The sequence below is a fragment of the Leishmania panamensis genome (assembly GCF_000755165.1).
Source record: "Leishmania panamensis strain MHOM/PA/94/PSC-1 chromosome 6 sequence".
NCBI lineage: Eukaryota > Euglenozoa > Kinetoplastea > Trypanosomatida > Trypanosomatidae > Leishmania > Leishmania panamensis.
In genome coordinates, this window is record NC_025885.1 from 93088 (window position 1) to 115739 (window position 22652).

At 57.4% G+C, this 22652-nt stretch overlaps 6 protein-coding genes and 1 pseudogene across 6 annotated transcripts; all 7 read right to left on the reverse strand.

The window, feature by feature from the left end:
- Positions 1 to 857: 857 nt before the first annotated feature.
- LPMP_060270 (ribonuclease H1, putative) lies at positions 858 to 1544 on the reverse strand (the record flags this gene model as incomplete). The annotated part of the gene is made up of 1 exon (XM_010705608.1): positions 858 to 1544. One exon carries the CDS (start codon positions 1542 to 1544, stop codon positions 858 to 860), a length of 687 nt encoding a protein of 228 aa, XP_010703910.1.
- A 2473-nt stretch (positions 1545 to 4017) lies between these two features.
- LPMP_060280 (MYND finger domain-like protein) lies at positions 4018 to 4560 on the reverse strand (the record flags this gene model as incomplete). The annotated part of the gene is made up of 1 exon (XM_010705609.1): positions 4018 to 4560. One exon carries the CDS (start codon positions 4558 to 4560, stop codon positions 4018 to 4020), a length of 543 nt encoding a protein of 180 aa, XP_010703911.1.
- A 1644-nt stretch (positions 4561 to 6204) lies between these two features.
- LPMP_060290 lies at positions 6205 to 8157 on the reverse strand (annotated as a pseudogene).
- Positions 8158 to 9302: 1145 nt separating this feature from the next.
- On the reverse strand, positions 9303 to 12374 carry LPMP_060300 (hypothetical protein; the record flags this gene model as incomplete). Its single annotated transcript, XM_010705610.1, has 1 exon — positions 9303 to 12374. One exon carries the CDS (start codon positions 12372 to 12374, stop codon positions 9303 to 9305), a length of 3072 nt encoding a protein of 1023 aa, XP_010703912.1.
- A 1050-nt stretch (positions 12375 to 13424) lies between these two features.
- LPMP_060310 (hypothetical protein) lies at positions 13425 to 17051 on the reverse strand (the record flags this gene model as incomplete). The annotated part of the gene is made up of 1 exon (XM_010705611.1): positions 13425 to 17051. One exon carries the CDS (start codon positions 17049 to 17051, stop codon positions 13425 to 13427), a length of 3627 nt encoding a protein of 1208 aa, XP_010703913.1.
- A 729-nt stretch (positions 17052 to 17780) lies between these two features.
- Positions 17781 to 20498, reverse strand: LPMP_060320 (oligopeptidase B-like protein; the record flags this gene model as incomplete). Its single annotated transcript, XM_010705612.1, has 1 exon — positions 17781 to 20498. One exon carries the CDS (start codon positions 20496 to 20498, stop codon positions 17781 to 17783), a length of 2718 nt encoding a protein of 905 aa, XP_010703914.1.
- A 758-nt stretch (positions 20499 to 21256) lies between these two features.
- Positions 21257 to 22348, reverse strand: LPMP_060330 (NAD(p)-dependent steroid dehydrogenase-like protein; the record flags this gene model as incomplete). Its single annotated transcript, XM_010705613.1, has 1 exon — positions 21257 to 22348. The coding sequence occupies one exon, from the start codon at positions 22346 to 22348 to the stop codon at positions 21257 to 21259; it is 1092 nt and encodes a 363-aa protein (XP_010703915.1).
- Positions 22349 to 22652: the final 304 nt, after the last annotated feature.

The window sequence follows — 22652 nt, forward strand, 5'->3', positions numbered from 1 at the left end:
TGCTGCTGCTGCGGCGGCGGCGGTCGGGGTGACACCAAACCTCACACCAGCGCGGCAGTATTATCCACCGCATTCGACGCACCCGCGGCAGATTTTGGCCGGTTTCCGTAAAAGCGCGTGGTAAAGCCGAATGCGCGATGTCTGCTTCCTCACACACACGTGCAGCCCGTCCCCGCTGGATCGCACCGAATCGCTGTCGGGACGCCATTGCTGCGATATGTTCATGGCACACTCGCCATAACCCGCGACTCTGCACAGGGTTCACAGGCCTCCGTGGGCAAGGGCAGAGAAAGGGGGGGATGACGACGACATCCCAGACTCCGTTGCAACCGCCCAACTGCGTCAGTAGCACTGCCCCCTCCCTCGAAGCCGCACATGCATCACCGAAATCCGCAGCTTCGAGAAGTTCGTCAACGATACTAGTGAAGAGGACCCATTTCCATGAATACCAGAATCATCCCGCCATGCATCAACAGAGAGCCGCCAGCGACCTCTACTAGCGCACGCCGTGTACACGCCAAGAAGATAGCGATAGAAGCGTGCTGATGTGTAGGTAATTGCGCCCAACGGCGCTCTCTCTCCCCCCCCCCGCCCCCTCACCTCCGGATCCATGCTGCCGGTGCTGTACTCAGCTGGTCGTGTGCGTGACAGCAACCGCGGACGGCGCGCCAGGAAAGCGGTTTGACAAATCCGCGACAAACTAAAGTGACGGCGACGTGGTGAAGTACGCAGAGACACAGGTTGGAGAACAGGATGCGTTCGGGGTAGTGGTGCGCGCATGCATGCAGCTGCTACCTCGCGCTTTCTGTGTCACGCACCCGTCAGGGGCACTTTCACATTCACATGCACGCACAGCACTACAGTGTGTGCCGTCGAGACCCACTCACCGCCAGCGAGTCGGCCATCTCGTTGCCGTGCACCTTCGCGTGGCCTCGCACGTGAATCAGCTCAATGCCTTCACTCTTGTTGTTGTGGGTGTTGTGGCACGTGTGCCGCAGCGGCTCTACGAGGTCTGCCTCGCCGCAGTGCCCGCCGTGCCATCGCTGCGTGCGCTGCTGGTCGTACTGCTGCCTCGCGTAAAGCGTGTTGTACCGGTCGCGCAGCCGGATCAGTTGCTTCCACAGGTCTTGGTTCTGCACTGGCCCCTTCGTCGACAGCAGAAAACCATTCTGCACCCACGCCTTCGCGTGCCGGGTGAGCCCGTCAATGACGTAGCGGCTGTCTGTGTAGATGATAAGATGCAGAAGTGGTCGTGAGAAGTCGCTGAGGGGCCACGCGGATGGGTCGACGCGGTGGGTCGCCTCCAGCGCATCTGCAGGGGCGCCGGCATCGATGAACGCCTGAACAATCGCGTGTATGACAGCGCGCAGCTCTCCACGGTTGTTCGTCTGAGACTCCGTCAGCGGCACCGCACACGAGAAGTTGCGGGGATCTGACAGGGAGCCGTAGTACCCACCGTAGCCAGCCCGCGCTTGGGAAGTGCCATTGTGGCTGCACGCACCGTCCACGTAGACCACCACGAAAGTCCCGGATGGACTTGTCATGGCGGTGGTGGCAGGCGGGCGCGAGGCTGCCATCGAAGGAGTCGCTGCAGAAAGAAAGGTCGATGTAGAGGACAACGCAGGAGGAGAGGCGGCAATCTGTGCGTGATCCGCACGGCGCCGTCGCGCCTGCCGCAGTGTCACCGCGTCTTCTCCTGTTAAGAAGCCGTCACTCGTCTCCCGTTTCAGCCGCCCCTTGAAAGCACTGCTTCCGAGGGCGTCATTCTTGCGACTGGCTGGATACGGGGCAGTGACAGAGTCGCTGCCGCCGCCGCCGTCAACGTTCACTGCGGGGCCAGTAAAGGGTAGCGGATGAGCGGCTAAGAAGCCTCTGGCCTCGTCCAAAGTCTGGAAGCCTCTGTAGATGCTTCCTGGATACCCAGTCACCTGCTCAGAACATTGCGCCCATGTCGAGTAAATCCCACGCGCCTTGCCAACGGCCACAGCGTAGAAAGACGGCTTCATGCGAAACTTACAAGATACGCGGGTGGAATCGGCAGGAACGGCGGCAGCAGTGGTGGCGACGTTTACTGCTAACAAAGGGAAAGACACCGGTTGGAGAGAGAAAGCTTTGCAGGTGTTCGAGCCTGCCGGGCACCACAAGTGACCTATAGCCTGTCCCTCATGCTCCAGTGTTGGCTTCGCGTGCGGCCTGCGCGCATTCGATGTCGTTTCTGGTCTCCTCCAGTGTGCCCTGCCGCCCAGAACAACCGCGCTGGACGATACCAGGAGACTCACTGACGAGTCAAGCACACGAAATAAAGCGAAGCGGCTGCAGCACCGCCACGTTATACAGCTTTGGCAGCCGGTGCCTCACCTGAGGACAGTGATTAACAGGGCAGGTGGACACGTCAGCAACGATCGAGAAAGCAGATGCACACCGTACACCACCTTCGGAGAAGAAGACACGATGGTGCCGGGGGGGTCCTGACGAGCGTGTGCTAAGACGGCGACGAGAACGGCGAAAGTGACAACAGCAGTGATAAAACAACAGAGTAGCACTATGAAGAGACCCAAACGAAGATACGTGTGCTCCTCCTCGCATGCAAATGCACTTCGCTGCTGCACGTGCGTGCGTCTGTGTGCGTGTGTGCTAAGTTGTATGTTTGCGACCCCGTATCGCTCTGCTTGTAAGAGAGAGAGACCCCAAGAAGTGGTCGGGGAGGGTGATGCGTACGTAGAGGAGGGGGAGGTGAAGTGCAAAGAAAAGCGAGTGCTGATTTGCCCCCCCCCCCCCAGTCTCAGTGAAGCAACCGGCTGTACACCCTTTCCACTGCCCTCTTCCTCTCCTTTGCCGCTTTATGTGATCAAAGCTTGCAGGGCAGATGTGGCTTGCAGAGGTCATCAACCAGAAGAAGAGAGGGGGCACGTCGGTGCATCGGCGCTGTGCGGGGCTTCTGCACAAGGGTGTCGGTGAGGTGTGAAGAAGCGAAGAGCAGTGCGTGGTGAATGGCCGTAGCCAAGAAGACTGCTGCGGTCTGAGGCACCCATATGGGGAAGAAGAAAAGAACGCACGGGCATAAGGCCCACACGCATAAGCCTACAGACGCACACGGAGACGCACACCCAGACAGCGTCGTACCTGCCGTCGTGGTAGCCCCCCCCCTCCCGCCGACTCACTTTGTATTAGAGCGGTGCACCCCTCCTCACTCTCCATGGTCATCATGCCGATGCCTTGCCTTTTGCTAAACGCACGCTTTCATACTGATGGAGATTTGACAGGACACACGAAACGCGCATAAACAAACCACCGCCGCGTTCTCTTAGCTTCGGTGAGTCCAGAGAAAATCCGGAGCGTGATGTCGTGTGGCTGTTCGTCCATCTCTTGTCTCTCTGTCTCACACACAGGCGGCTTATGCCGTTGCACTTCGTAGCGATAGATGAGTTCAAGAAGGGAAAGAGATCAATCAGGAAGAGAGGTGGGGTGGGGGGTAGATGAAGAGCCGTGAGTCCAGGAGCTGCAGTAGCAACGAGAACGCACAGAAGAAGAGCGAAGAGAGTCCGCATGAGAGAAATAAGTTAGCGTTGTAGAAGCGAAGTAAAGCGCCACTCACAACTGACTCTCCCCCCGCACCCTTTCTCTTCACACGCCTCTCTTTTCGTTGGGTCGTTGCTGCCAGCCCATTCACCCACTCTTTTCTAAGCCACGCACCTGTATTCTCCTATGCGGTTGCGTGAGACAGCACCGGTGAACATGTGCGTACGTGATCCACACTCTGTAGAAGCGGGGAAGCGGCACACACATACGCACGCACAGAGGCGGCAGTACCCTCCGTGCGAGGAATGTGAGTAGGGTGGGGGTGCCGTGGAGCGGGTCAGTTAGCAGCAGCAGCAGGAGCGCCGCGGCACCGAGGAAAAGAAGCGACAAGAAAAGGCAGGAGCGAGACAACAGAGAAAGGAGCGCGTGTGTGCGTGTGACGGTGGATACTGCGCAGGCTCATCTCTTCATCCTCCGCTCCTCCTCCGGCGTCATTCTTCACTTCACCTGCGCGGGAGTACACACCCCCTTGTGCACCTTCCAGTCCGCCTTCTGGCACTCGACGCTGCAATACTTGGCCACCTTGCATCGACTGCAGCGCTGAAGTGGTACTGCCGTCGTCGTCGCAGCAGCAGCAGCGGTCGAAGCAGCGCTTCGCACCCCTTTGTGACAGTGAAAGCACCCGTTGGGGCTCACCATCTCCTGGGCCATGGTGGCATCTTCCATGTCCATCAGGTAACTCGCCTTCGCCACTGCTTCGCAGTTGGCGGAGTTGCACACCTGCTGCGGCAGGTCTTCCACACGTGGGGGGAAGGTCTCGGCGAAGAGCATCGTGTGGTGAATCAGCCGCGTCGCCGGCGCTGCCTTGCATGTGCAGCACAGCGCATCTCCGCCGGTCAGCTGCTCGAGAATAGTGGAACTGACTTCCTCGATGGCCTTGTTCACATCACGCCGATACGTCTCCTGCGTGCGCTTGTCGATGTTGGTAGAAAACTGGAACTCCTTCTCCCCTACGGTGACGTGGTAGATGTGGAGCACCATCGGGAGTGTGGGAAGGAGGGGGGGCCGGGAGGCTAGCAGGAAACCTAGAAAAGGATGACGTTCACATGTGTATGGTTACACACGCGCGCATGAGTACATGTGGGTGGGTGGGTGTTGCGAGGAAGGAGAGGGCAGAGTAAAAGACGAGAGTGGCAGCAAAGCAGTAGGGGAACAGTCGACTCCTTGAAGGTGTGGTGACATGCACACCCCTTCACTGGCGATGGATGTCAACATCCCCCTCCTATGATGCGAAGGAGAAAGAGCGGGTGGAGGAAGGAAGGGTCGTGCGGTGTTGGTGCCGGTGGCGAATGCAAATCAGGAGGAGAGGCCGGGATCGACTTACGCAACACCCGCACATGTGCCCCATTAAGCATTGAATTGAAGGGGTATTTCTCGTCTCGCCTTTCTCCGAAATTCCTTTCAGTGGGTTCTTGGGTTCGTGGGAATGCGTGTGGTTGTCTCTCTCTCTCTCTCATTGACCACCATCCTCGCCTCTTGCAGATGCGCGCGCACGGACAGGAAGGCGATCTAAAAAGGCGAATCAGACACAGGAAAGGTAAGAGAGAGAGAGAGAGAGACAACCACACGCGCCCACACCTTCCCTCCCTCCCTCCCACACCGTCGTGCCGAGTGGCCATAGCGGCAGCGCGGTATGGCCTGCAAAAGAAAGGGCACAACCACCACAAAAAACGACAAAAAGAGGCGGGGCAGAGAGGTCGCAAAGACCGGTAGGTGCTCGGAGTACTCCGAACAAAGCAGAAAAGCCCGTCGGCACCGGCAACCAGGCAAGAGGGGAGAGGCTCCGTTTCACGTCAATGGGCAGCACAGACACACGCACACACGGACACGAACGCTTACGTGTGTGTGTGTGCCTCTTTTGCTGAAATGCATCACTTGCCTTTCTTTTTTTCCGCGGTTCCATCCCGATTCCCTTCGTTGGCCCTTCGCATTTGACTTGCCTCATGAGACGCAGGGTGTTTCCTCTGGCCTCCTTCAGAGGAAACACCAGGGCCGCTACGTTAGCTGTGCCGCTGAAGATTGTGAGGGAGGGAGTTAGCACCATATTCAGGATGAGACGATATACATTACAGCAGAGGTGCAATGTAGCACCTCAAACGTACGCCCACAGCCGCAGCTGCCCCCTCCACAGACACAGGCTGGCTGTGCTGGCCCACGGTCGGGACTACAACTGCCACGGCGCATTCCCGATTTAAGCGATGACGAGCACACCAAAGGCAAAAAGAGGAAAAAGAAGAAGAAAAGACTCGGAGGCACGCGACTTCGTCTGCTTAGGTGGGCAGACGGGGTGGGGAGTGAGGGTGTCCGGAAACCCAAACAAAAAAGCGTCGCGTCCATCTGTGGGCGCGCTCCGCTAGGAGGAGAAAGGGGCCGGCTACGAGAGAGAGTGAGAGAGAGAGATGACGGTCCCTTAGAGACTGTCGACGATGTCGTTCGCTCTGAGGAAGGGGAGAGTAGAAAGAAGGCGAAGGTGCAAAGGCACTGCTGCAACACCCCGCCAATGCCTCCTCACCCACGCGCCCACATGCTACTTGCTAGACATGTGTCCTCTCACCATCCCGCTGTGTGTGTGTGTAGGGGGACCTCTGTAAGCGGCCCCTCAGCCTTTCAGTCGCACTCGCACACTCACCCCTTATTGGTGCAACTTGCTGATTGGCCCCCCGGCTTCGCAGTGCTGAGTTTGGTGCAGTGACCCCCACCCTGCCTCATGATGGTGTTGCCGCTGACGTCCATGTCGTCGCAGATACGCACGGCCGGCACCAGCACAAAGGTCAGCGGCACAATTAGCATCGGCAAGAGGATGTGGCCCACCAAGAGCAGCATCGGCACATTCGAGAAGCCACCCGTGCCCTTCGTCGTGGTGGGCCACTTGAACTCTATCAGTAGGGAGCCCACCGTGTTCGACAGGGAGGCGCCAAGGTTGCCGAAGTCGGCAACCAGCGCGTACACCATGCTCTCGGTGCCGCGGGGGCAGATGCGAGACAGCAACACCACCGTTGGCATCCAGGCGAGGTAGTAACTCACCTCGTACACGATGGCATCGCCTAAGAGGTACATAGCGTGCTCTGGGGTGCCAATGTGCAGGTTCCAGCGCTGCGCGAGGATGATGTCGAAGACGGAGGCGAGCACCTGGATGACGTACGTAAACATGAGCGTGAAGCGGGAGGCTGTGCTTCGAGAAAAGGCACGGGAACGCAGCGACGGCCGCAATACCAGCCAAGTTACCAATCACGGCACTGGTTGTGTTGTAGAAAGTATAGGTGAAATGCGGACCCTCAGGGTAGCACTCCTTCGACGCCACGTTGAAGCTGTCCAGCGCGCGGGGGCAGCTGCAGGTACAGGAAGGCGTAGCTGAAGAAGTAGATGCTCACCTTTGCGAATGAGGAACGGCAGAGCCCACAAGGCGTAAGTCCCACACGCCACCACCACCGCAATGCAGGCGTACAGTAGCTGTCAGCGCGTGCCCAAGATGGTAACGCGCGCCATGATGATCACCGAACATGTTATCCGTGAGCTGCACACAAGGATGCGTCAGTTGCGCAGGCAGACGTCCTCGTTGATCTCCATGATGCCGCCGCAGCAGTTCAAAATGTTCAGCTCGGGGACATCATCCTAGGTCATTTCCTTGCTATCATGCAGCGTGTCAAGCGCTAAGCTGTCGTTCAGCTCCCCCTCAGTGTTGTAACAGACAGCCGTCTCCTCTGACGTGGGCTTCTTGAGGTCGGAGTTCCTCGTGCCCTCCTCTTGCTTGCTGTTGCACGTGACCCGGGACGACGACGCAAGCTAGTGCTCCCGCAGCGCGTGGTTCAGATCCCTCTTCGCTATCAGAGCATCCGTCAGCTGCTCCTCGTTGTTCGTTCCCTCACCATACCAGTTCAACACAAAGAAGACAGTGCTGAGGAGCTGAGCGACACCGGCAACGAACAGGTCAACCTGTGGCAGCTTCGTGTCCGATAGCGGCCCCTGAATAACGGCGGCGACAATAGTTGCCGACAGAATGAACCACCAGATCCAGATAACGAGGGAGGGAGCCGGCCCAGGGTGACGGCACATGTAGCGCCTGTAGTGGCCCTCGGAGAGACTGTCCACACTAGCGATGCAGAAGCTCGTGAGAAAGACGAAGCCGGCCGTAATGTTAGCGCTTGACTCCTCCTTCGGCAGAGAGCCATACCCTACAATAAGAGCGGCGCCAACGACGCAGACCACCGTACAGTACCGGCGCTTCGTTTAGCCGAATACAACCACCGAGTCCGATGCCATGGCAACAAAGGCCTTGGTGGAAAAGCCCATCTTGGCAATGCTGGCCAGGCGCTGGTAGCGCACACCCGACACGCCAAAGCGGGAAGTGAACATAGTGAAGCTCGCGTAGTTCATCAGGTTGTACCCGAGACCCTTATTCAGGAAGTATACGAGGCCCAGTGACAAGGTGCAGCGAGGCCCGTAGCCCTCACAGCTCCTGCCAAAGATTGGGATGCGCTCCAGGCACGGTACCTTTGCGAACAGCACATGTGCATCGGGGTGGGTGTAGTGGCCCTCCTCTCCAACAGCCGCATTTGCGTTGTAGACAGCCTGATTCACATGTTCGATGTCACCGATCGCGGAGAGGTTTACGCAAAGGCGAGTGTTAAACTCACTGTCCTTCTCGTGGTCTTCTCGGCAGTTGGCTGCTATGCGGCTGCAAGCTTGGCGTTGCTCTTTCTTTTGGGGTGTTGTTGTTGTTGGTTTGTGTTCACTTCTCTCCTCTCTGCCTGCATCTTGTTGAGCTCAGGAAAAAGAGAGGAAGTGGGGAGAGTGACGTATACGCGAATTGGCGTGGGGGGGGTGTATAATGCGAGGGAAGGCACGGAGGAAAAAAAAAAGAGTGACACCACCAGAGGCTGCCGGTAAAGGACAAGAAAACACACGAGAAGGGGGAGAGAAAAACGCTATATTTTGAGAGGGTTGGGTCGGTCCAAAATTCACCGTGAAGGAAAAGAAAGGAAGCGAAGGAGCGGGTAGGGGAAGGGGAGGAAAAGTGCGGTAGAGAGAGAGAGATTTGTGGGCTTGCACGAGACAGTCAACCTAGTGAAAGGAAAAGAAAGGAAGGATGAGAGGCAGAGAGGCAAGAGAGAAAAGATGGCGTGAGGAGACAGCGGTGATGGATTGGAGAAGTGGAAGACTTGGGCGCCCCGGGTAGGACTGGAGAGGGGGTGACCTAAGTGCAGAGAACCTCCCTCCTCAGAGTCGCCGTTACCCACTCACCCCTCACCCCTTCTCTCCCCCCCCCCCCCCGTGTCCGCGCAAAGCGGATCGCAGAGGGGGGAAAATGCCCATATACGTGAAAAAGGCAGAAGGTTTGGTGCAGAAGTACAAGCGCCACACACACAGGGGGGAGGGAGGGGGTTAAGCTAGCAGCGCCGCGTATCGTGTCATATCGCACCTGCTGCTCTTTTGCTGTCCGGTCTGGGAAAGCGCGGCAGTGAGGGATATGGGGAGGAGAGATGGGGAGGGGAGCTACTTGCCGTACTTACTGTGTTCGCTTTGCTCTTGCGCAAGAAAGCAACGATGATGATGGCCCGTGTGTGTGTGTAGGCGTGTCGGTGTCGTAGTGGCCATCGAAGTACAGCCAAGACCCCCTTCCTCTCCCAACACAGAGAGAGCGAAGTCAACAATAACAAACAAATCTCCAGAATGCGAGCACAGGACAGACCTGACAAATAAGGCGCACTCGTGCCCTGCAGGTGCTAGGCCGGGTACTGCTCCGCAAACTCCATCACAGAGGAAACAAAGGTGGCGTACTCCACAGAGGTGTCATCCGCCGTACCATGCAGCGAGCCCAGCAGTGACTCCCGCTGAGTGGGCAGGTTGCGGCAGTGGCGGTGGTACTGACTCCAGGCAACCACACGGCGGCACAACTCTCGGGTGGCGCGGATCCGAGTCACACCATGTCTCTCCAGCACGCAGTTCACCGCCTCCGCGCACATGCCGTACGTAACTCGACTCTCCTCCCACACCGTCGAGTTGAGGGGCAAACTATAGGCAGTGTCGTGGGTCGACGTCGGCTTGCTGCGGCGTTGCACTTGGCCCCGTCGCCTATGCCGAGATCGGATGTTCGACTCCTCCACGAGGAGGAGGAACATGAGAAGCAAGTCCCGGGCATGCGGCCGCACTGCCTCGCACATATCCATCACTAGACCAAGTCGCGCTCGCTCTGCCTCCACTGCAAGTCGCTGCTCTCGCAGCTGCTCTTGCGTCGCCACGTAGTCCGCCGCCGGTGCGATGAGCCGGGCGGAACGCATGCTCTCTTGCGCACCGGCGTACCTGTGTGACACGGTAGCACACCTACTGCTCTCTGAAGAGCGCGTCTGTCGCGCGAGTAGCGTGTGCAGAATTCTCCTCCGCTCTCGTTGCACTGTGAGTGGGCTGCGGTCCTCACACCTAGTGGCAGAGTTGAGCGACGACGGAATGGGTTGGGCAAACTCACCAGAATCGCTGAAATGACATGATTTGCCAAAGGATAGTCCGGAGCCCCAACCGCCCAGCGCCCCGGCTCCTTCGCTGGGCACATTGGAGGTCCACGCTGGAGGATGAAAGGCGCGGCCAGGTCCCGGCATCTCCTCAACCGATTCGACCAGGTGCCGCACGTCGTGCGGATCCGGAAATGCGGTTTGAGGAAGATCCTCGGTAAAGCGAGCATCAGGATATGCCTCGCGTGATGGCGGGTGAGTGTACGTCTGCGGCAACCATTCACGAGCGACAGTCTGAACTGCGTCACGTTCGAGACGTCTGGGATGTGGCAACCATGGCGCCGCTACCGGCAGCCGGGCCCATCTCTCCTCCACGCCATCTGCACCGGCTTGCAGTTGCTCCACAGCCTGCGAGGCCGAAAACAGCACTCTGCTCTTCTTTGGAAAATCTGCTCCTGGCGCAGTAGCGCCATTCGCGCTGAACGTGGGGAAGGAGTGACACCGCGGTACTTCGTGATGAGGGCGGACCTCAGGCGGTCCACTTGTGTCACAGCCCACACGGATCGGCTCGACAGAGTACCCGCACAGGACGAGAGACTCATCTTGCCAGCTGGCCTCCATAGCCTCAGTTTCCACGCTGAAGTCGATTAAGTCTGGCACCGCGTTCACCTCTTTCTCTCTCCATGTCTTGGCCGGTGTCAAAGAAGGCGAGGGATCGAGGCCGTGGTGACGCAGCTCCGGATGCTGCTGGTAGGCCACTGTAGCTGCATTACCACCAATAAACTGTGCGTCCGTCAGTGAGACCAGTGGGCTTCCAGAGCGAGTGGCTCGCCAGGTGCGGCCGTGGTGCAAGTCCGGGTCCGGCGTGGGTGAACGGTTCGAGGTGTCGCGACTACCACTACCGCCTTCCCCTCCACCTTTCCGCAGCAGTACCCCATCTGCTGAGACGGAAGAAGAGAGGGGGAGGTCGGATCTGTCGTATGTCTCAGTGTACGCGCTGGTGTAGAGACCAGCTGTCACGGTACCCTCCTCCTCGCCCTCGTCGCCCTCCATCATTATGTCGTCGACAATAATGGTCCGCGTTGGGGTCGGCATGTGACCCGTGCACTGGAGAATCAGCGGCGCGCCGCGCGGCGGACGGTCTCGCACCACACGAGTCAGTGGGCCCATCAGCTCTGTGGTATTGAGGGTCGGGTGCATCACGCGAATGAGAGTGCCGTTTTCACGTGTCGGTGGCGCCATAGATGTCTTCGCTGGCATGGCAAGAGGGCGTGGTGGCGGCGAGTTGGCGGCAGCTCTGTCGTCCTCGGGTGAGAGAGAGACGCGAGCGTCACAGCTGCCCGCAGCCACGCGCGGGGGTGTTGTCGGCGTAGCTGTAGGTGTCCCCTTTCCTCCTCCACATCTTTTAGGGTTACTGCTTTTCAGCATATCTGTGAGTGGCAGCACGTGCACTGCGTCGATACTGGCCAGGGTAGACGCCTGAGAGGACGAGGCGTAGGTCATTCGCCGGCGCCCACGTGGAACTTGATCGGCCCTGCAGGAAGCGGTAGCGTTCAGCTCTGGCGCGGGTGGAGACGGCGGCACTACCGCACTACCACGCACCGTGGCCAAAGAAGGTCTTCCACGATAGGGTAGTGCGTTGGGCTGCCGCTCGAAGCGCCTCTCGGACGTGCGAGGAGGGGAGTGTGATAGCTTTTGGTGCCAACAGGACACGTCCTGCGACAGTTGCGGCTGCTTGAGGTGAACTGCAGCTGATTCCTTGGAGAACGGTGTGGGTAGGGATCGCAGCGGGTCCAGCCGGCTCTTCTTGCGCCCTCCCTCACTCTTCAGGGGTGAGTTGCACCCTATCATCCTTGTTGAATGAAGAACAACGCCCAGTTCTAGCACTGGGGTCGGAAATGATTCGTCTCTATCCCTTGTCATAGTGGAGTCGTACTCGACGTCGCAGGAGCCTTCTGCGTCTCCTTCCACCATGACGTCTGCCATCGCCTGTGGACCGTTTCCATTTCTACAGAGGTGCGGAAGCAGTTTTCGACTGCACACATTGTCTTCTTCATCGACCCCATCGCCACTCAGCGATGGAGATGGCAGTGCTGCCTGGTCATCACGCCCTGCTTCCCGCTCTGCATAGTCACTGAAGTACGAGACATCCGCGAGCCTTCTCACCTCCCCCACATCAGGCGAGCCGTCTTGCTGAATGGGACTGCCCTCCACCTTAAGGTCCGGCGCTCCCTCATCGTCACTGCTGCAACGATCGGCCGAAATAGTAGACACGTACAGCTCGTCCTCATCGGCTTCATTCGCAGAGGCGTGATACGCAGCGGCGTGCATATACCTACTGGCGAGCATGCCACGTCCACGTGGCTACCCCACAGCACTGGAAAGGAGGAGGGAGAAACTAAGCAAACGAGTTGAGTGACGTAATTGATGGGAGGAGACGAAGGGAGACAGAGACAGGCTAGTGGCGCACACGCACACATGTCTATATTGGGTAAGGAAGGGTTAAGCAAGAAAATACGAGAGAAAAGAGCCACGTCAGTCGGGGTGCCGAAAAACTACAGAGAAGCAAAGAGTGACGAGGGAGACACCACGGAGAGAGGATACCGAAAAATGCGAACTTCTCTACCTCTAACGTGAGTCGATCCTGGCTGATTGTTCGCTTCTGTGTTGTGTACGCGGAGGAGAGCAGTGCTCACCTACACACATGCACCCACACCACCCTCAAACGCCTTCTCACGCCCGCGCGGAAGGAGGGTGACGAAGCAGATAGATTCGGAAGAAGAGAGAGAGGGGGTATGACGAGAAAAGAGAAGGAGAAGCCGAAGAAAAAAAAAGAAGGATCTCTGCCCTGTTCGTATTTCCCGTAGCGAAGTGTGGGGTGTGTCTATCCCCGTCGCGGTACCAGCTCCTCTGGGTGTGTATGTATGGGAGGGGGGTGGAAGGGGGTGGGGGGCATGCGTGCTGCTCGAGTATCGATGTCGCTACCGGTGAGTGTGAGTGGGTCAGTTGTAATGAAAAGAATAAAGGGGACAGCAAGAAGGGAGAGAAGGGAGGGAAAGTAAAGTGAGAGTGACAAGAGAGGAGGAAAGAGGAAGGGGAAACCGCAGGAAAGGGGGGATGTGGTCGTGTGCGCATCCAGTGAAGGCGGGAGCACACCGTCGACCACCAGTAAGACCAACAAGAAAGTAGAAGCACAGGGCTAGAAAAACGGTGGGTTTGTTGGTAGTAGTGGTACATGGATGCCTGCTCAGCGAGGAAAAGCGCGCAGGTAGAAGAAGGAGAAGCAGCGAATTGCGGATGCCTGTCCATGACCTTCGCCCCCGCTGTTCTGCGACCTCTCCCCGAAATTAACTCGGGCAGCGTGAACGATTGGCTGTTGTGCATCAATATGCACTGACCTCACCGCCGCCATCCCCTCTCGCCGCCGCCGAGCGTACCGGGTGATCCGAACGTCGTCTGCTGCGACCACTGACAAGAAGCGGCAAGCTTAGACCGCAACTCCCGGGCCCGGGCACTTGCCGCTGCGTCGCCAAGTGCAGCGGCACGGTTGTACAGTCGCAGTGCCTCCTGCGGCTTGTCGAGCAGCGCCTCCAGGAGCACAGCGTAGTTGTACGCGGTCATGCGGTCTTGCGGATCTAGCTGCAATGACCGGGCATACCACTGCGCGGCTGCCGCGTAGTCCTTCTCGATCGCTTCGGCAATGTACGCGTGAGCCTTAGTGCCCATCACGTCGTTGGTGCCGTGAGCGCGGCACACCGCCGCCCACGCGCGATGCGCTGCTGCAACATCCCCACGTCTTAGTAGCGCCCACCCGTGCGTGAGCGCCTCCTTCGCAGAGAGGTAGCCCATCCCTCCCCCACCGTCGTTGTCCTCGTTCGCGGTAACGGAGACGGGACAAGAGCGACTGGCCAAAACCACCGTGCTGTGATCCAGAGTTGGTTGGTCAATGCGAAACGATCCTCTTGCAGAATCATCGGCAGGCCTTTTTCTATCTGAGCCAGCAACCGCGAGATACTGGGCGTACAAGCTGCTTGGCGACAGTGATGCGTGCGTTGTATGGGACGTAGGTGGGGTACGCGGCGCGTGTGACACTGCAGTTCTTGACGTGTGAAATTCACGCCGGTCATCAGCCGAGGCCTCAGGCAAGCAACTCTCGTTCAAGCCCATCACCACCCGAGAGCCTTTTGAATGCACTTTGGAGCTGGAAGAAGAGCGAGGCGGCACTGTCTCCGGAGGCCCATCCAAGGGCAGAACAAGCTCCAATGGAGCCAATGGCACCCTGTCATGAGCCCTTGCCATGAGCTGCTCTACCTGTCTCTCCTGCTGGATGTGCTGCAGCGTATTCACAACCGCAACTGGTGCACGTTGCTGCATACCAGATGACAGTCTCCCATCAAGCCTCTCCACAGCCTCCAGAGTTGCCTGCACCTCGGTGCGCTCAGCATTGATGCGGGAGAGCTGCGCCTCCTCCTCCAGCTGCAACCGTCTGCGAATCCTGCGAACGTGCTCCTCCGTCTCCTTCTGCAGTCGGTTGATTTCGCGCTCCGCCTCTACACGGCGAGGAGCGGTGGGCATGCTGCTCTCTTCGTTTTGAAGCTGGTTGGCGTAGGCGAGCATGCTCTCTTTGAGCGCCTTGACCGTCCGCTCGACCTCTGCTAGACCTGCCCGCGCCATCACCGCGGCCTCCTCGATCGGCGTCACCTCCTTGCCCTTGTAGGCTCCCATCACAACACAGCGGTTGCACGCGAAGGCGTGGCTTTCCATCACGTAATACTCAACCGGCCTACCAGGGTGCGCGGGGCAGGGCTGCAGCTGCGGGTCGACAACGCACTGCAGAAAAAGTCGCGGTAAAATCTGCTGGCGAGAGTAGACAGCGATCACTGGTCCGTTGGCTTCGTCGACGTAGGCGCAGCTGTCGTACTTGGCGAGGAAGTCGGCGGTTAACTTCCGCGGTGCATGCACAGCGGTGGGGCACGAATACATCTCGCCCACCGCGACATCACAGACGAGAAGGGAACAGGAATGCTTTTCCGTGCAGTGCCGGAAGGGCTCGCGTAAGAAGATAAACGGGCCGTCGCCTTTTGCCGTACTTGTGTCGTGGGCCGTGGCCGAAGAAGCAAGCGCATCCCTGTACAGGCCCCTGGGGTCCGCCGCAGGGTGAAGGCCAAAACGTGCGACATCCATGAGACTTTTCGAGTCTCCGACCAGTACCAGACGCTCCGTCTTGGTCCGTTTCGCCTGCCCCTCCACGTACGCCGCGAACCCTGCGTACTGCTCCTTGTGAAAGAGAGAGCTAACACTCATCACCTGCAGATGCAGAGACTGGAGTCCGGTCAGCCGTACTGCCTCCTGTACAACCGCCTCATAGTACGCATCGCTTGAAGTGAGTGCCTCGGTGCGAAAGGCATGATCCACACGGCGCGACCACTCCTCTACGAGCACCTGAACCTCTCCTCCGTCGGGTGCCTCACTGAACACATGCAGGGCACGCACCGCCGCTGCAAACTCGTCTCGGTCTAAGAAAAAAAGAAGGTGCTCCCGCCATGGCTTGAAGTGCTCTTGCCGGGTCTGCATCATCTGACACATCTTGCGCCACAGAGAAGAGTCCCGCAACTCGGCAACGTCTCGTCGGCTCGCACCGGTGGTCGCGCCCAACACCATCACCTTGTCTTTTGGCGTGATGACGGGCTTCGCTTCATGATGGCTACCAGTCACAGTGGCCTTCTGTCCACCACCACATGGAGCATCATCAACCTCAACCGCAAAGCTGGGCGACCGGTCAAGCGAGCGCGCTGTCTCCAGCGGTGCCTCCCGAACTGGAATCGGCGTGGGTGACATAGGTACAGAGACGTACAGGTGCTTCGCGGCAGGTGTCGGCGGACAGCGCTGTAAAGCAGCAGAAGCAGCAGCACTCGCACCTGCACTACCTCTCACGAGCGACGAGGAGCCGTGATGCAAAGAAGAGTGGGAATGACCGTCTCCGCCGTCCTCCATTGGGATTCCCCTAGTCTGCGGGGGTGATGGTGGTGCAGGGGTGTACCGAGGCGTAGGGAACAGATATGTGCGCGGGTCCGGCTCCGGGCCGTAGCGTCCCACGAGGGCATAAAATAGACCCGCAGGTGTGCTAGTCTTCTCATCTCTCGCGTGCGCAGTGAGTATCTCTTGTACGCTAGTGGAATTTTGGTCAAGCTGATAGGCAGCCATGTACGCGGTCAGCCGTTGGTGTTGATCGATCGTGGTCACCTCTGGGCCATTGTCGAGCACCAAGTTGCGCATCAGCTCTTCCTCTCGGCCCTCCCATTGCCGCAGCAGCGACGGGATTTCGCTCTTGTACTGCGGGCCGTATACATCAAAGAAGCTTGCCAGTCGCTCCTCGTAGTTTTGAATCGAGTAGCGGCGATACAGCTTTGTGAATGTGTCGAGTTCCGAGACGACCTCAACCACGCTGGGCACAAGCCGCAGTCCTTGCGGGTTGTACGTGCGCAAGAAGTTCTCCAGGCGTTGGCGGTACCCCCCCTTGTCACCTGGGTCTACGGTAAAAGAAAGCCCCACTTGACCCATTTCAGTCCCCACGATCCGTGTGGTGAGCTTGTGCACCTCCACGATGTCCTTCGCGTTGAGTGGCAGTGGAGCTGAGGTGCCCACAACGCGCGTACCATCGAGATCACCGTCTGCGCGACGATCTGTACGATAAGGAGAGGAGGACCTTCTGATCCTGTGTGTGACTTCCCGCACCATCACCACCACCTCGATCTCCGGAGCCGCACACCGCCACACCTTTGGCCCGCCCCCATCCCCGCCGTCAATGCGCCGAGCGACATCGTCCAAGCGCACCTCAAATAGGTTGGGAGTGGTGGACACCACATCGTCCGTGGTGAACGCCGCCGTGGACACTGGTGCAGAGTAGGCAGACACGCGAAGCACCAGGTGCGCCTCCACAACGAACGACCGCGGGCCGTTCTCACAAGCGGACAGCGGCACATTCACCAGGTTGTGGATAGTAACGAGTATCGGCCATGACTGCATGATGATATAGTGCCACTGCACGTTTCTCGTGTCACCCGGCGCTTGGTGGTCTTCTAGTTGAGGTGGACGAGTGCGCGCGCACAAGTTCCCTCGCGGATGCCAGCACACTCTTTATGCCTGTATATATATATATATATATATATATATGCATGGGCGTGTCGCCGTGTAGCGTGAGATGGCGCGCCGTAGCCGCGCGCACATGTGCTGAGCTGATCCTGTGGAGGTGAAGAAAGGAAAGAACGGAGAAGAGAGACCCAGTAAGCAAACTCAGCGTGCTTCTGTGCACGGGCACCGCAAGGCCTTTTGCCGCGTAGGCACACAACAACTACGCAGCGTTTTCGTACCACGGAAGCACACATGCACACACACAAGGTCTGTGCGAGGGGTCGAGATAGGAAAAAAGGGCCCCCCCCACGGGAGGCCATGGTAGCGGCACAGATACTTTCAATCTTTGCCCCACCCCACCCCTTTTTTCGCTGCCCGTGTCCGTCTCCGTGCTCTCCCACTGCAGCTACGGAAGCTTTACAAACGGGCCCACGTCGGCCTCTGCAACAGGAGTTTGAAACAACATATGTGAGCAAACGCTACTTTCTTCTCAGTATTTCTGTGGATGCAACGGTGGCGTACACCCGCTGTACATATTAGCATCACCATAGCGCACACGGAGCCAACTCCATCCTGCGCAAGCACACAGTCACCACCACAGAGCTTCGTACACGTCATCATTGACTACGGCTTCCCGCGCTGCTCCTCTTGATAGAGGTTGCGACCGGTTGCCTTGCCAAGGCTCCCCACCTTCGCCCCGGAGCGAACGCTCTCGCGGGCGTCGCGCTCCTTCGCGCGAAACATCTCATCCACTTTCTTCTGATCAAGGTCCGAGTCCGTCGGCACCCAGAAGAAGGGTTCCTTCTGCGCCTTTACCTTGCGGAAGTTCGGCTCCCAATTGAAGGAGTTCAGCTTCACGTGGTAGTCGATCCGCTCCCTCTCCCAGTTATCCCACTTCAGGAACACTTTTTGCTGGTCGTCGTGATCCATGGCGCCGGTGGTAGTAAGGTTGTGCATGTGGGTCATGATGTCCATGTCGTTGAGCACCTTGCCAGGGCCCTCGAGGTCTAGCTGCGAACACAGAAAAGCAAGCTCCTCACAGATGTTCTCCGTGTCGCCCCACAAGTAGTGCCCACCGCTGGGCCGCATGCGCAGAACCAGCGGACGAGCAACCGGATCCACGTCCCTGCGGGTGCGCTGCTGCCGCAGCTTTGCCACGTACTTAAGTGCATTCCACGCCGGAACACGGTCGTCATCGAGGCAGACCGATATCATCATGCCAGGGTACGTCACACGGTCGTTCACATTGTAGTACGGATCGTACTGCTTGAGCAAGTCCAGGTCTCTCTTGTTGTTGAGCGGGTCACCCCAGTCCTCGCGCTCGGCGAGCGACAGCGGAAGGTCGGGGTCGATCATGGTGTTAATGATGTCCAGGAACGGCGACCGCATCAGTGCATTGCCGAACAGTCCACACCCACGCATGTTCATGGCTGCCGCGATCGGTACACAGCCAGCGCTGGCCCCCGCAGCCACCATCAACTCCGGTTTTGTGTAGCCCATATCCACCATGTGCTCGCAGCACGCGATGAAGTCCTTGATGCACTTGATTTTGTTCTCTCCCTTCCCAAGCTGGGCCCAGTTGGGCAGCTCGCCGCCGCCGCGGACGTGTGCGAAGGCAACGGTCCAACGCCGCCGCAGCATCCAGATGTACGGGGCCAGTTGGAAGTGCATCGAGGGAACTTCACCGTAGGAGCCGTAGACATAGATGAGGCAGTGCTTTGGTGTGTTGGGCTGTGCCTCAAAGTCAGTCGCTTCCTGAATGAACGCGTCGCGGCGCTGGCATATCGTGATTGGAATCTCTGTTCCGTCCTCCGAAACGCAGACATCGCGGTAGATGCTGTAGGGCCACATGTAATCCCACGGCGTGAAGTGCTCTGACTGGCGTTGTGTGAAGAGGGCCTCAGACGTGCACAGCCTCGCCTGGGTGGACGTGATGTCCGAGCTGAAGTTGAAGACGCAGTCGCGCGGCGGCTGAATCAGGCTGCTGTAGACAAAGCTCATCGCCTCTTGCCCAAAGTTCTTGTTCAAGCCAGGGGTCACTGTGGTCAGCTGGGGAAAGTGCAGCACAACGTCCTCTATCCGCGGCGTCTGCGCAGCAGCGTCGAGACCGCCGTCACACCTGATGACGCGAATATGCTGAATGCGCTCGAAGGCGAAGTGTGACTCGTAAAGAATGATGCGACCCTGGAAGAGATCCACGTCAGAGATTTGCACGTCGTCGCGGTGCGGCACAAGCTCTTTCCACTCCGCCTCCTTCCCATAAGCCAAGGCCACCTCGTCGCGAATGTACACCACACGGTAGTTCGGTCCCTTGTCGGATGTCACCATGAGAAAGTTGCCGTTGTAGTGCTCCAGCCAGTTCCATCCCGACTTCCCTGCTATCTCGACCGGCTTGCCCTCCTTGAAGAAGGACTTCAGAGGGGTTGGAATAATAGGGAAGGATGCAGGCACGACTAGCGCGTTGCCGTTCACCTTCGAGTCCGAGGTTATCGTGACGAACCTGTTATCCTTTGTCTTTCGCACATCCACAAAAAACTGTTCGTCTTCATCACGGTAAATCTCCACCGGTGGCTCCAATATGCCGGGTCGTATTTCCTGCATCATGACACGGTGAGGCCGATTGAGCTCGTTCGATTCGGTGTAGAAAAACTGGCTGCCGGAGCCAAACTCGATGCTGACGATGTTCGTCCCGCGAATCACGTGGAACAGACTGGCGTTGTCGATACTACGAATGTGACACAAGTACCTGTCACCACCTTCCACCGAAAGGGTGTATGCGAGGTAGCGGCCGTCGTCAGAGACACGGCAAACACCAATGGAGCAGTCCTTGTAGCCGAAGTGCTGCTGGAGGAGGAGAGGGTTGATGAGTTCCTCTGCCAAGAGATCCACTTCACCAAATCGCTTCCGGTAGAAACCTGTCGCATTCGAGTCGTGCCCAGGAACGACACGGGTAAAGTACACATAGTCGCCGATGCGCTCCTCGCCCTTGTCATACCCGCCCTCACGGCTGCTCACAACCACCTTGGCATCCAGCTCTGCCCATAGACGACCCTTCGAATGTCGAAAGTCAAACTTGCTGCTAATCAGAGAGAAGTGCTGCATCTCCTTTTTAGCGTACTCTTGGGTGTTCCGGTCGAACAAGTCTTCCATGTAGCGAAATGGGTCCGGTTTCTGGGCTTCTCCATGCAGTTCGAGACCCTCAGGCTTCTCGGTGGGCAGCGGCCCGTCCAGCATAGGAAGTGGGTACGAATTACGGAGTTGCGGACACCATTTGTTAACCGCCTTACGCGATAAAGAGTAGCCCAGATTTGACGCCGGTACCCATGGAAAAAGTGCAGCCATGATTCCCACCTGCCCCCTGCGCGTTGCAGTTGGGCTAACCTTCGGAAAGTTGCGTTGTATTTGGGGAGTGGGGAAAAGGGAGGCCAAGCTCCACAGGCTGTGGTGAACAACTTTCGATTACCAAAAATCTACAAATACAAAGAGGGTGTGCTACAACATAAAGCAAATGAACAGAAAAGTCAAAGAGAGGGAAAAATGTGAAGCCACCGTAAGTCAGCAAGAGAGGTCGGCTCACCTGCCCTACCAGCTTTGCATGGTGTTGTCACGCAAATCCCTGGTAATATAATGCTAGAGTCAACCACAAGTCCCTTGCCAGTGTACAGTGTAGACAATCACACAAATAAAACGAGTCGAATGTTGTGCACTTTTCGCTGTGGAGCTACGCCACTACCATGAGATCGAAGTACTACAACACTCGGCGCCTCTGCTTCAAAACAGAAAAGCAGCGCGCATTGTTTTTTCTGAGGAAGGACCTCCCATTTCCTCTGGCACACCGCACAGTACACTTTCAACTTCAGGCTTTCCGCTGTCCGTGTAATGGGCAGTGCAAAGCAGAGAAGAACTACTTTTTGATTTTGAAAAAGTGCAAAGAGCTAATCGCGTACCGATGGCTATTCTCCATCCTCTTCACTGATAGCGAGTCAGAGCTCTCAAGCGAAATGGGAGCTGTGGAGTACGCGCACGTATGCACACATAAGCGAAAACAAGAGAATAGGAAAAGAAAAGAGGCGTGACATCAATATTGCTTTTTCAGTTTGTTACCTGTCCTTTCGCGCCTGAATGTCGATCTTTTGCTGCGAACCGGAAGAAATGCCAGCTATAGAGCTGTGATCCTGCTTGTTGAACTTAGGCAACCAATTCAGCATGAACCACTCGATCGTGTCATTCCAGCCATCCCCAAAAGGAATGACGGGCTGAAACTCAAGATCGTGCTGGGCCGCGTCGATCCGAAACCAGCGATTCATTGTGAGAACAAAAACGTTAAAGACGTTGAGCTTGAACGTTGTTCTCATCATCCAGCCCGCCAATTCCGCGAAAAGTGCTGCAATGTAAAGGAACCAGAACGGGTAGTGAGCTTTGCTCATTATGGACCCAAACCCCATTCTCACAATGGCCTTGTCGAGCTCCTTCCAGAAAATGCAGTACGCCGCCGGCTCAGGATGCGTGTCACCGTCGGTCACAATGTAAAACCGTCCAAGGTACGGAGAATCCTTGTATAGCTGCTTCTCTGCAATGATGAGGCCGTGACAATAGTTGTCCACGTGGGTGAAGCAGATGCGGTTGTCGCCTTTACCGAAGACGCGCAGCTTACCTGTGCCCGCAGCCTCCAGGATGTTGGGCAAAAACAGGTTGTCGCGTGGGCCATACACCTGATGCGGAGCAACCGCGATAGACCAGAAGTCGTCGTCGATGGACTCCCGCACCGCCATTTCGGCCTCTGCCTTTGTCTCTGCGTACATTTGCATGTAATGCTCAAGTGGTAGTTTCGGCATTTCATCCTCAGTAAGCCCATCGACATTTGGGCGGTGGAAAAGACTACCCTTGAACCGAGTTGATGGTGACGAGCTGAAAATCATCTTCTTCACCCCGTGTTCCTTGCAGGCGCGGATCACGTTCACTGTGCCCCCATGATTGACCCGCTTGTACAAGTTGTGAGGGTGGAAAGGCCCCACAGCAGCCGCAAGGTGCCAAACGCAGTCACTCCCTTTGATGGCTGCCGAAACATCAGAATAGCACGTGATATCGCCAACAACATATTCAATCGCCGGGTGGTTCCAGACACCGATAGCCTTTTCTTTGGGAACAATATCAAAGCACACAACCTTCTCGGCGCCTCGCTCGACCAGCATCTCCACTAAACGAGTTCCTACGAACCCCGTTCCCCCAGTGACCACACATTTCTTCGGAACTGTGGGATAGTTCTGGTTGGCTGCCCTCCTTTGCTCAGGTGAGAGCACCGGATTCAGTTCCTTCTGTTGCATTTAAGAGTCTGAAAAAGCCTTGTCATTGGTGGTTCCCTTTATCACATTATTTGATGCACCACAACACTATTGCCGTTGTGGAAATGATAGAAAAACTATCTAAAAATAGCAGTAAGGTCGAGAAAAATCAGCCAGGCGAGAGGAAAAACAAAGAAACAAAGCTATGACAGTT